This window comes from Aplysia californica, unplaced genomic scaffold (assembly GCF_000002075.1).
Source record: "Aplysia californica isolate F4 #8 unplaced genomic scaffold, AplCal3.0 scaffold00017, whole genome shotgun sequence".
Lineage (NCBI taxonomy): Eukaryota > Metazoa > Mollusca > Gastropoda > Aplysiida > Aplysiidae > Aplysia > Aplysia californica.
In genome coordinates, this window is record NW_004797287.1 from 165,154 (window position 1) to 179,003 (window position 13,850).

The window sequence follows — 13,850 nt, forward strand, 5'->3', positions numbered from 1 at the left end:
CCCCCCCCCCCCTCTCTCCCTCTCTCTCTCTCTGTCTGTCTCTCTCTCGCTCCCTCTTTCTTTTTCTCTCTCCCTCTCTCCTTCCCTGTCTCCTTCTCTCTCTTTCTCTCTCCTTCCCTGTCTCCTTCTCTCTCTTTCTCTCTCTCATAATTTGTCCAGCGTGATCTAGTTATAGACTAAAGGATTCTGGGCGAAATATGAGGTAAAAATGTCTCACGCGCCTTTAGCATTATTATTGGTTCTACCAGCAAGCTCCAATGTCACATCCGATCACGGGAATGACACTATAGAAAGATATTGGACAACGCCTTCCCTGTGTATGAAGATTGATACACTTGATGCTAAACGGCCTGGGGTAACAGCGTTCAGTATGTGCGGTCAAGCAGGCACTTTCCAAAGCTTAAGCGGCTGACAGAGCGGCTGTTAAAAGTGCGGTCTCGAGTGGCTTTCTATGTGTGGTCGCCCCAAGTGCTGTGCCACTGACACACGCTTATCATTATTGTGAGCCTGAGATCACTACGTAACTACTCAGCCACTGGAGCCCAGAATTTTAATTTATTATTATTATAAGGTCCCAGTACAGTAGGGAGGAGTTGAGGTCACAGTGAGGAGTTTAAGTAAAGCAAGGTAGGTATACATTTCCTATTTCAAGGACATTCCCCAATAGAACATAAAAGCTTATTTCACCAAGAGGTTACGATTGATACTGGGGTTTCAAGAAAATAAGGTACATGTGAAATAAAGTGATACATGTGAAATAAAGCTGCTTTCCAAGAAGGACATCCACTGTCTACATTAAATCTCTCTCTCTGACCAAAGAGTGAGTCACTCACCTCTGTTGTGTAGAAGATACACTTCCCGTCATAAGTACCTACAACCGCCAGTCGGCCATTGTAGCAGAAGTTTGCCGTTGTGATGAGGTTGGAATTGCCGGACAGCTCATTCCACAAGGTCACTTTCTTGTCTGGAATGTTCCATAACCTTAGCTTGCCATCCAAAGACCCGCTGAGAAAGTAGCGATCATCCTGACCAAAAAAAAAATGTAAACATACTTTGTTCATTTGACAGTCCACATCTCATCCAAATTTATAAAAGAAAATGAACAGCAAAATATATCAAGATCCAAGTAAAAATAGGTCTTCTATATTGTTCCTTCCTCAGTAGTGTGGTGGCCTAGATATGTCAGATGAGGATCAGGAAAATTCCTAAATTGTGTGGGAAGGCAGAGCAAAACATACCTGGGTTTGAATACCTTTGAACAATGACTTCATGTTGTATCACAGGTCTACATCACAAAAAAGCCTATTTACAAAGAGACAGAGGTTTGCTCGATTTTCTTTTCGCAATCGACTCTAGAATAGTACAGCCAACACAAGCACAAGGGTGGCTGAAAAGTACTGCATGTTAGGCCATATCTCTCTTATTTTCATTTGTTTGTCTGGTAAAAGTTTAACCACGCTTGCACCTGCATTATATGGTCACCTGAGCATGCAGGACACAAGTTAGCTGAGTTCACGTTAGTTCATTGGACAGCTTGCTTTTCCATTTAAAGTAAGAATGGCTATAGTTATAGTATCTAAAACTACTTTGTCAAAATTTCAGAGTTAAAAGAGCAGTAATTTACATTTTTTAAATAACAGTATCTACCTTTTTAAAGTAAAGATTAAGAATGGTCTTTATAAAGTCAAAGCAATATTATGATCTTTATAAAAAAATCAAGAATTTCGTTAGAATCAATATAGAAAAATAAAATTAAAAATTTTCTAATTAGTACATGATCTTAAATGTTTCTTTAGGGTCTCTCCAGGGTCCGAACATTTTATTAGGATGTGGCGGGTAAAAAAGTCAGTATCATATCTGACACAAAATGGTTTTTCTTTACTTTGCAGGAAATTTCTATGCATCAGGGAGGTGTGTCCAATAGGCATTCTGGTTAAAATAGCCTGGTCTCTTCTGGAAGAGACCCGAGGCTTTTCATGGACCGAATTAGGGAATTACATTGTGGAGATTGTTGTTTTACTGTTCACTCCAGTATATTCCTCCCTTAGAATTTAGACTGAAGTTGCAGCTTTTTACTTTATTTTTTAAAGTCTTTTTAGATTGAGTAGATGTTTTACGGCACTATCGACACAATTTTGGTCATTTCAGCCCCAACAGGTTTCACCGCAACAAAATCAGACGTGTTTTAGTAAGAGTCCTTCGGAGCTCGCAACCGTACACGGTCACACTATTCTCATTATGCTAAAATGACGGAAAGACATTTATAAAAAAAAATTTTAATATGGTGAAGACTTATTTACATATTTGTATATATATACAATATTAATTTCAGTGTATGTATATATACACCGATAACGATAACTATATATTTTCATATTCTATTAAATAGTCCAATTTCTTTTACATAACTTAAATTTTTTTAAAGGGTCTACAATGTCAAAAAGGGTCTTACGAACATCATTAAATTCGACAAATGTGAAATTTGTGTTGCACGCCGCGTAAAAAGGAGCTTCCCCTCCTTCAAGCAAATGTTTGTGCGTGACGTGCGTGTGTCTTATCTTTAATCTGGTAAAAATTACTTTTTCTCTTCGTAGGAGAGACAGTGGTTTCCTGGGCGCAAGTTTCGGTTGAATGTAATGGAGTTTGTTGTGTATTTGTTGATTCCAAACTTGGGACCAGGAGGATGTGATGTGTTTTTTTTACTTTCGGTTTCATGTCAGAGAAAGGGATTTTACTATTTTTGTTTTCAGGTAGTTTTAGAGATTCTTTGGCAAATTGGTCTACGGCTTCGTTGCCATCAATGCCTACATGATGGCTTGGAAGCCAAGCTATTGTAATAGTTTTTCCAGACTGATGTAGAAAATGCAGTTTAATTATAAGTTTTAAAATTCTGTTGTTGGAGGTGTCAGAGCGCTCTAAAGATTTCAGACAAGAGAGAGAGAGAGTCTGAAAGGATTAGGAAAGTAGACTTGGTTGATTGATCTATTATATTTAGCGCCATTTCAAGAGCTGTAGCCTCAGCGGTGTAGACTGAGGCTTCTGGGTGGAGTTTCCTTAAGCTTAAGCTGTGTGGCGATGCAAGGGCAGCAGCTCCTACTGAGGAGTCATTTTTGGATCCGTCTGTAAAGAGTTTCTCTGCTTCAGGGTCTATTTATTGGGTGACCTTATTTAGGCCACATATGGCCCAAATAAGCTAATCCCCCCTCCCTTATCTTATTTAGGCCACATATGGCCCAAATAAGCTAACCCCCCCTAATCTTATTTAGGCCACATATGGCCCAAATAAGCTAAACCCCCCTCCCTTACCTTATTTAGGCCACATATTATCTGTCCCCGTAGAATTATGCAAATTTAGATGGCCAAATTATGCCCCAAAAAATGCCAAATTATGCAAAAATTATGCAAGTTACCATAACACCTTTCGCGACATGTTTTAAATGTTTTGCACTTTTTTCAACAAATTTTCATGACTTTTATGTTTTAAGTACAGAAAAATTTAAAACAGAACATATCAGTATCAGTAATTTGTAGTGTATTTGGAAAGAAAACAAAACACATCTGTAAAAAAACAACAAAAAAAACAACTACAAAATATAATCTCTGTAACTTTCAGCTGTAGATCTAGTTCTAGTTCTAGATCTGGAAAAAAATACTGTAAAAAAAAAATAAATAAAAAAATAAAAAAATAAAAAAAGGACATCTGGACCTCTGATGCTGGCACATTACTAAAACCAGGGACACCTGTCAAACATGAAACATCAGCAGACATGAGAACAACAACTTTTGATGGACTGAAAAATGAACATGCTCAAGGAGCAAAATGACAAACCATAACCAAGATCTTCTACCAAAGGAAATAACCAACTTTTCCCTTGAATAAGACTTATTATGGTGATTATTTCCCTTTAGTCACATGGCGAGGCGTTAATTAATAAAATTAATTGTTTTGTTTAAAAAAAGGATAAAAACGTGAAAAAACGCGGGGAATCCAAAATTATGCAATTGTGCAGAATTACGCGAAAAAACTGCACAATCGCATAATCCTACGGGGACAGAATGGTAGATTTCTTGAACTAACCATGGATTCGGAAGGTCGAGATTCTACTGATCTTTTTACTTAGTGCGGGGGATTATTTCAAAATAGAGGATGGTACTAAATGAAAAGTGGACCAAGGGTAAGAGTAATGTGTCTGTGTGTGTGTGTGTGTGTGTGTGTGTGTGTGTGTGTGTGTGTGTGTGTGTGGGCGTGTGGGTGGGTGTGTTTGTGTGTGTGTGTGTGTGTGTGAGTGTGTGTGTGTATATGTTTGTTTTGTGCGTGGTTGTGGTGAGATAGAGATCGAGAGATGTGCATGAGTGTCTTCTCAGTTGTACGGTCCAAATGTACATTATTTTGTTGAGAATTTTACATAAAATTCAACTACAAAACACCTTTATACAAAGTCACAGAAATATTCTTTTTGTGCTTATTGAGGTACAGTACAAGGGTGATTTTACCTGCAAGGATAATTGGACAAAATGGGCAATATCTTTTTATTGCTAATGGTCATATTTAGACAATTCCCATATATCATTCTCTTTCTTTATCTTAACTGCTCATGTTTATTAAAGAGTAAGCCAACTAGATCAAGGTAGTAATTTCGGATTCCTAGTTATGGGCATTCTTAAAATTTTTTAACTTGTTTTTAACGCTTTTCTCAACGTTAAACGGATTCCGTACAAAAACAAACCCAATGACCTTATCTTTCTTTTTCAAAGTATTGTGCATACATTTGTGTGAAACTATATATTCTATGCTTTCAAGAACATGAAAAAAACTAATAAAGTCAAGCAAAATGTTCTTCAGAGACATAGATCTAGATCTAGTAGTAGGCCCACTGGAACATTTTATAAACCGTGAAAAGATGACCAGAAGAAAATAACAAAATTATCTTATGATCTTCACTTGCACTTGCAATTTTTTGGACAAATTATAGTCCACCTCATTATCTTTTTCTTTCCACATTTTTCTTCACTATTCATGACAACTGGCCTGTATTGTTTTCAGTTGTTATCAAGGAAGTGGATACGCGGACCACGGGGTCTATCTAGCCAAAAGGATAGGTGGACCCCGGGGTCTACCTAACAAAATGCTAGGTTTTAAAATAATAATAATAATAGATAGCATTTGTATAGCGCATATCCCCGCTCAACAGCAGGCTCTATGCGCTTTACACTATATTATTACCCCAGCAGACCATAGAACACTCCGAAACATTCTCAGCTTCCCGGGAAGCATACAGTGCGAGCAGCCGATTAAGCGCTCAAACACTAACAAACTGACAAGATCTTTCGCTGTCTATAGCCGGGTACCCATTCCCACCTGGGTGAAGTGAGGAAAATTCGTGTAAAGTGCCTTTCCCAAGGACACAACGTCGGGCCCCTGACGGGATTCGAACCCACGACCTTACGGTTGCGCGTCCGAGAGCCTAACCACTAGGCCACCGACGCCACTAATAGGATGTGAACCCCGGAATCAGCGTAGTGAAATAAGTAGATCTAGGTTTAACTAAGGATCGGTGGACCCCGGGGTCGACATAGTGAAATAAGTAGATCTCAGTCTATTTTATAGTAGGACTTGCGGAGCCCGTGGTCAACGTAGTGAAATTATAAGTAGATCTAGGTTTAATTAATAAAAAAGATTGGTGGACCCCGAGGTCAACGTAGTGAAATCAGTAGATCTAGGTTTAATTAAGGATTGGTGGACCCTGGGGTCAACGTAGTGAAATAAGTACATGTAGATCTAGGTTTAATTTTAAGGATTGGTGGACCCTGGAGTCAACGTAGTGAAATAGGTAGGTTTAAGGTGGACCCCCGGGTCTACCTGACGAAATACTAGTTAGGTTTTAGAATAGGTGGACCATGCGGTCACCGTAGTAAAATAAGTAGGTTTAATCAAGGTGTCCCGGGGGTCCACCAATCCTTAATTAAACCTTCTTATTCCTCTACGGCTATGGTGACTCCGGGATCCACCAATCCTTTTAAAATTAAACTTACTTATTTCACTACGGTGATCCCGGGGTCCACTAATCTTTAAAGAAACCTACTTATTTCACTACGGTGACCTCGGGGTCCACCTGTCCTGAAACCTAGTATTTCGCTAGGTAGACCCAGGGTCCACCTTAAACCTGCTTATTTATCACTACGTTGACCCCAGGGTCCACCAATCCTTACTTAAAACAAACCTTATTTCACTACGGTGACCCCGGGGTCCACCTGTCCTGAAACCTTGTATTTCGCTAGGTAGACCCCGGGCCCCAGGGTCCACCTTATACCTGCTTATTTATCACTACGTTGACCCCGGGGTCCACCAATCCTTACTTTAACCAAACATTATTTCACTACGGTGACATCCTAAAACCTAGTATTTCGCTATGCAGACCCCGCCGGAGTCCACCTATCCTCATTGATTAGCATTTTTTTTTTGGGGGGTGACCTTATTAAGGCCACACTGTGGCCTAAATAAGCTAAACCCCCCTCCCTTACCTTATTTAGGCTACACTGTGGCCCAAATAAGCTAAACTCCCCTCCCTTATCTTATTTAGGCCACATCATATGGTAGATTTCTTGAACTAACCATGGATTCGGAAGGTCGAGATTCTACTGATCTTTTTATTTAGTGCGGGGGATTATTTCAAAAAAGAGGATGATACTAAATGATAAGTGGACCAAGGGTAAGAGTTGTGTGTCTGTCCGTGTGAGTGTGAGTGTGTGTGTGTAAGTGTTTGTTTTGTGTGTGGTTGTGGTGAGAGAGAGAGAGATCAAGAGAGAGAGAGAGAGAGAGTAAATGTAATAGTGTAATTATTGTGTGCAGGAGTGACTTCTCAGTTGTACGGTCCAAATGTACATTATTTTGTTGATAATTTTACATAGAACTCAACAACAAAACATCTTTATTATTCGAACTCGAGTTCGAAAAACCTTTTTTTTCATATTCGGACTCGAGTCCGATTTTTAAAAAAACTTATTCGGACTCGAGTCCGAATATGGAAAAATGTTATTCGGACTCGGGTCCGGAAAAAAAAAGGAAGTGTATTCGTTCTATAGACTGACGCATATGCGAAGTTCAACACCCGGACCGATAGTGCCCCCCCCCCCCCCCCCTCCCCGACACGCACACACAGCCACACGTGTGCAGGCCGCCCATCCGACCCCGACACACGTTAAGGAGCCATCTTTAATTGATTCTGATGACCTCTTGACAAATAAACATCATAGAAGAAGAAGAAGAAGAAGAAGAAGAAGAAGAAGAAGAAGAAGAAGAAGAAGAGGAAGAAGAAGAGAAGAAGAAGAAGTAATAGAGGGGCGGAGAAAGAGTCCATCCCATCCTCCCCAAGAACCCCAAAGCGGTTAGTTAGTGATACCTGAAAGGTGGGTATCACAGTTTTAGGAGGAACCTTTTAGTGTTTCTGTGCAGTAAGTCGCTTGTTGAACGCGGGTTCAGGGGGGTCGACAGTGGAAGAACTGGCCGACTTCGTGACTGGCCGGAGTACGCTTGCGTATGACCGGCCAGGGACCGGGGTCATACCTGGTGGGCAGACAGCTTTACGGGCTTCTTGAAAAGAGCAGCCATTTCGTGCTTTATACTCTTGGATTGCGCGTTCTTGGATCCAAGTCAGGCAATCCTTGCTGAAGGCTGTGAGCTGGCCTTGGCAATTTGGGCAGCAAGGACTCGCCTTGCATTCCTTTTCAGGATGCCCAGTCTTGCCGCAACGAGGACACACGGCTGCACGTCGGCATCGCGACTGACTATGACCAAACTCCTGACACTGAAAGCAGCGTAGAGGGTTTGACACATAGGGTCGCACGTCCAAGACTAAGTATGATGCACGAACGGTGGCTGGAGGGCGGCACGAATCAAAAGTTACAATTATTGTATTCGTTTCTATTGTGGACTCCCCCGCCGAATTTTCGACCACACCCTCACAGTTATCCACAATTTCTTGGTTTGAGCAGCCCTTCAGCTCATGGCTGCGGACCACGCCCTTCGACTGGTTACACTTCTGGTGTCGCTCTGAAACACAAGGAACACCACCGAAGGTCGTAATCTTTTCAAGTCCCGCCAGTTCTTTGTCCGATGCGCACTTGATGAGGAGAGCACCAGAGGACAGTTTCTGGACATTCGTAGGAATGTATCCCAGAACCTGTCTTAGAGCATCTCCTGTCTTGAATATGTTTAGATCAGTGATCTTTTTCTGTGCATCGGTGCTGCAGATGGTCAAGTACGGCTGCCGCGGAAGCTCCCTGAGAGGGGGTAGGGTAGAGGCAGATGTAAAGGTCCTTTTTCCTTTTGGAGTTTGTTTGCTCGGCTCGGCGGCCGCACCCGCTTCCTCGAGCCGAGACTTTTTGGCAACGTTGGGAGTTGGGGAAGGGATTTTTAAGTGATGAGGAATCCATGAGAGTTTTTTAGGTGGTTCAACTCCGGGGCTCCCCGCCCGCCATCGAGCCCAACAAGGGGACACATTGCTCGGATGACCAGAGCTGTGCCTGGGTTACCCCAGAGCTATACTCTTCACGAGAAAGTACAAGACCCTCCGGTCAAGATTGACCCAGGGCTTGATGTTGTTTCAACTCCCAACCGATTGTGTGGCATGGGCCGTGCCACCCTCCCGTCTGAGAGGAAAACCTGGGCCAAAGAGGTGTGTTGGTGAGGGACAGTCCGTACACTGATCTCACCTCAACCGCCAGGTACCCGGTTTCCCTCCGCACGGGTCGCACCTCACGGTCAATGAGGCGTCCACTCTGTGGGATGGGTGACCTCTCTTTTTGCTGCACAAGAGGTCAGCGGTGGGAGGAAAGAAGAAGAAAGAAAGAAGGAAGGAGAAGAGGAAGATACACCAAAGTAGGTGTCGCACCCGGATCCCAGAGGGTTGGAGTCTGTGTGCGACATCTCGTCTTCGAAGGGGTTGCACCTCCTGCAGACGAAGCAGTGGGTCTATTTATATCCCCCCCCCCGACTCACTGGGGGTGGGAAAAGATAGAAGAAGAAGAGGAAGATACACCAAAGTAGGTGTCGCATCCGGGTCCCAGAGGGTTGGGGTCCGTGTGCGACACCTCGTTTTTGAAAGGGTTGCACCTCCTGCAAACGAAGCAGTGGGTCTATTTATATCCCCCTGACCCACTGTGGGTGCACTGATTCAAAAAGAAAAGACAAAGATTCCTTCACCAGAAGGTCACCATGCTCATTTCCTCGAATACCTCCAAGGCAAGGTATCATATGCTTTCTCTGTTCAGTCAAGGAATACTCAACTGTAATTTAACAATATTAGGATTTTAATTATTAAATTGTATTTGCACGGCCACACAGCGTTTACGCTGCACAACCTGCATGTCACAAATGTTGCGTTACTAGATCTAGTCTACGGCCGGTAAAATTCTGGGTGGTAACGAAAGCGAAAGTAGATCTTGATTTTCCCGATCGAGCCTCGGTGTCACATCCACTTCCGCCTGCGGCCATAGCCGCCTGTTCGCGTGAAAGTGAAACGCACTCTCCAACGGGGAAAAGCTGATCGAATATACTATCACAATCGCGACACAGATAGGCTACTATTTTGACAAAAGATGGGACTTGATAATAGCGCTTAGTACCGCGGCCATGACTCCGTTTACTGAAGTCTTGCTGGCTTCATAACTCAGTACACAGGTTAATTTACGACTGTTCACCCAATGTGTACTACCTCCACAGCACAATGACACCTACTATCATTTATGACCTTTACGACCAGGGCGCCGAATTAGCGACTGTTTTACTTAAACGACTTTACGGCCTTGCAGGACACCATGTAATCAATTATCCTAGAAGATATGTTCCCCCCCCCCATTCTATGCCATGAAAATATGCCTTAGAATTATATTATAACACTGCATTCATTTCTATTTGACGTGTGTATAATCTGCAATTATAACATTGTTCTTCTGCTTTTTTTTATCACTAATACAAGTAAGTAGGCCTACGCAGATGCATAAACTCACGGAAATCTACCTGAGTAATCTTCATTCTGATTCTGCCGAAAACATTGCAAATACTGGAAGATATAATAAAAATAATATGTAGTTATCTTGAAGTTCATACCAGCACTAAATTCGCATAAAACCGAAATTTACGCCACAGCAAGATGACAGCAAGCTTACAGGTCTCACGGCAAGCGTTTCCTGTGCGCAGCGGTGTTTCCCCTTCTGGCTTTCAAGCCACGCGAAAAATAGGAACGACGTTGACGTTATTTTTTTCAAAATACGACTGTTTTACGAATAATTTCCCTAAATAGCAGTTTCTAATATTATAAAGTTCAGCCTGTGTAAGACAATGCAGGGGCATTCCGTGGATTAATCGACAACACATTTTCGAAAACAACATCCTCAAAGAAACCATCATGTAACTTTCTTGTTTCCAGCTCGATTAAAAAACAGAAATCGGCGGAGTCTAGATCCTTCTTTCTTCTCATTGGTTGCCAAATTTGGGGACGTTTGGGTAATATTTAGGCCAGTTCTATTCGGACTCGAGTCCGATTAGATTTTTTATTTATTCGGACTTGAGTCCCAATATGGGTTTTATTTCTATTCGCGGACTCGGATTCGAAAAAATGTCTTATATATTCGAACCCAGTTTCTAAGTGAGTAATGTTGGTGCAAGGAGGTTAAATAATATAACTGTCGAAGGGGGATTTTACGTAAAACCAGAATTTGAACTAGAATTACCTATTAGGACTGTGTAATTGTGTCAAAATTCAAAAGACTGCACTCTCATTGCCCAATGGCATGTCTGAGTACACGGTAACGGTAGTAATCGACAACTCAGGGTCTTTCCACCACCACTGCAGCATCATCATTACTTCCACCACCATTCGTCTTTCCCCAAGTTTAACAGGAGATGTACATGATACAACGTGCCTACATAAAAAAATTCGATGGCAACAAGCCTAGAGGGCGGCCGAGAAAGACCTGGATAGATGGAGTCATGGAAACATTAACAACTCACGGCATCCCCCTGACCCAAGCTCTCCGGTTGGTGGAAGAGAGGCGCATATTTCTTCCCGCGACACCCAAAAGGATATAAGCGGCGGATAAAAATGAAGTAAAATTCTAGGGATTTGACTTTCTTTCAATTTTTTAAAGGAGATATAGGTTCATTATCGAATAATTAGAAGAATTTTGACGGAATATATTTAGTTTTATTAAAAACGTCTCCGTGGCGGCCATCTTGGATTTTTTGCCATGTTGCGGGGACAGACATTTCCTACAGAAAATACTCGAATTGAAGCCTCAAACTTGACACACAAATACAAAAACCTATTTTCAGTGATCAGGTGCTGGAATTTTTTTCTATCAAGAAAAACAATAAAAATATTTATATATCATCGGACGACTTCCGAAAAAAAGAGAAAAAGTGACACAAAATCGGGAATATTTTAAAAAGTACATGTAATCCATATTTCGCAAAATACTCGCATTGGATCACAAAACAGACTATAGTATACAGCACCTTTGTTCCAAATTTCAAGTTTGTAGCTTAGATTGGATTTAAAAATCGTCTGTCCACGCGCAGTCACTATAGTGAAAAAGTAGTTTTTTGAGATAAACACAAAAGAAAACCCCCACCGATTTGACAACGTCAAAGTTCGAAAACCATAGTTTTTAAATTAAAAAACAATAAATTTGATATTTTTAAAATGTTGGCCACTCTCTGATATATTAAATGGAATTAATCAGGTGATATATTCATTTCCTCCCGAAGTAAGCATTCAATGACAGGTAATTTTTAGTTAAGTTACTACCCCTGACCAGTCACGTACAAATCAGAACAATAATTGTTCAGTAACACGCTCCGAGATTACACCAACACACACACATGCACACACACACACACACACACACACACACACACAGACAGACACACACACACACACACATCAACAAACAATCAAACAAATAAACACACATACACACTCAAACACTGAGTGTGTGTGAGTGAGTGCGTGCACGCGTGTGTGTGTGTTTGTCACATATCCCAACTCAGACGAAATCCAACCAAGTGCTCACATTTTAAAATACGTCAAGAGCACTGTAAAATGATTTAGGAAAATGACAACCATTTGTGAGTTTAGTCTGACAAAGTTGCAGGAGAATCCCACTATTCGTTACAAAAGTTCAGGGCAGTCAAAGAATGCGCTTTATGTGGCGACAGTCATGAGAGGCACACTCCCTTCCCTGCGGTGAAACGTGACTTACTACCTTCTGGCGCTGCTCTCGAAGAATTTTATTTGTCGAACAATGTGCTCCACGTTTTGCCTCAGTTCACAATGGCTGGGAAAAGTCTGGACACACATCTGCCCCGGAGCTGGAAGTCCAACGGGTTCAGGCTGGGATTGTGTGAAGCTCAAGCATAAGGTATACTGCGACTTCTGTTGAAGTGATTCTGGTTCCACTCGATGACTAGAGCTTACAGTGCGCTCCTTCTTGCTTGAACCAAGGTCGTTTCTGCTCCTGATGTCCCACATAATCTTCCCAATGATCTTCAACACCTATCAAGAATCTTCAGATCGATCTACTACCACTATTGCTATGCCATAGTCATCAACCATGAACCAGTCCGGACCAAAGAACCCTACTGCAACCCACGCATTCTGTGTGCACAGGTTTCGGTGAACGACGCTGTCTGGTCTTTCTGAACTCCAATGAATTCCGACTCAATGCCATTTCTTGTGTTCACCTCTCTGTTCAAATAAAAAATGGGCTTAATCACGGAACCACTTTTTCCATGAATGAATTCTCGTTAGAATGATCCTCAAGAAACTATAGCCACCGTTTGATCTGTTCCCAGGCGTGAGAACCGGAAATGACTTGGTATATCGAAATGACATGCCTTGAAATCTAGAACAGGTTCTTAATTTTGTCAACAGAAATTTTTCGAAAGATGGAGTTCAGCTCTCCAACGACTAACCATGCCGTTCACCTTTTGTTAGACACAGATACACATGTCCGGCCTTTTGAAATCTACATACCTTCCAAGGATAGTGTTGTTTGACGACAGACTGCAGCCCATCCTATTGTTGATTTTCGACGATAAGATTTTTTGTATGAGGCATGCCATTTTCACTTATTAACCTATCGTGGGTCTCAAGAATTACGTTTATCCAGTTGACCCTCCCCTTTACTTTCCAAAATTGATAGCTTTCCATCTCTGACCGAGTTGTCCCACCTTCGTCATTCCGTACCTTTACATTTTGACCACACCAATTAAAATTCAGTCTGTCTCGCAAATTCGGGAGAAGAGACAATTACTGCCATGGTCAGGGAAGACTTCACAGTTAGAATTGATCCCGCCTGGAGCGAAGTTAGGTGGAGAGCTCAGATGCGAGAGCGACGTGAGGGGAAAACAAACACGTCGGTCAGTTCACACTTCGGTGTGATCCCGTCTTGAGCTAAACATTGTACCGTTTCATCGAGTTTTACAACGCTTGTGATCACATTCACGAGAGTGGCTAATCTTTGACGCGACGGGCAGTTCAATGATCGTAACTTTTCACTCTTGGTTGATCGGCAGTGCCCGTCCCGGTGTTTGTTACGTAAATTATTATTTGAAATGTGGGATCTTAGCCGAATGTAGACCTTCAGAGTGAATCAGAACGGGATCTTAGTTAGGGGGATAGTAAAAATTAAAACAACGCAGGATCGTACACGGAGGGATCTTAGGCGGAGACTAATGTTATAAGATGTAATCCGCATTTTTCAACTTACTAACTTTAAAATTTGATGTCGATCGTGTAACAAAATAATAATTGTCAAGAGCTTTTGTTTGAATTTCACTAGAGTTGGAA

General features: G+C 41.8%; 1 protein-coding gene across 1 annotated transcript in view; it reads right to left on the reverse strand.

Annotated features, from left to right (window-relative positions):
* LOC101862236 (WD repeat-containing protein 44) overlaps positions 1 to 13,850 on the reverse strand; it is a gene marked incomplete at its 5' end in the record, with an annotated part of 93,118 nt that overhangs the window by 27,506 nt on the left and 51,762 nt on the right. Inside the window, 1 exon segment of the mRNA XM_013085978.2 lies at positions 834 to 1,025. Within this exon segment, the coding sequence (XP_012941432.1) occupies positions 834 to 1,025 (192 nt within the window).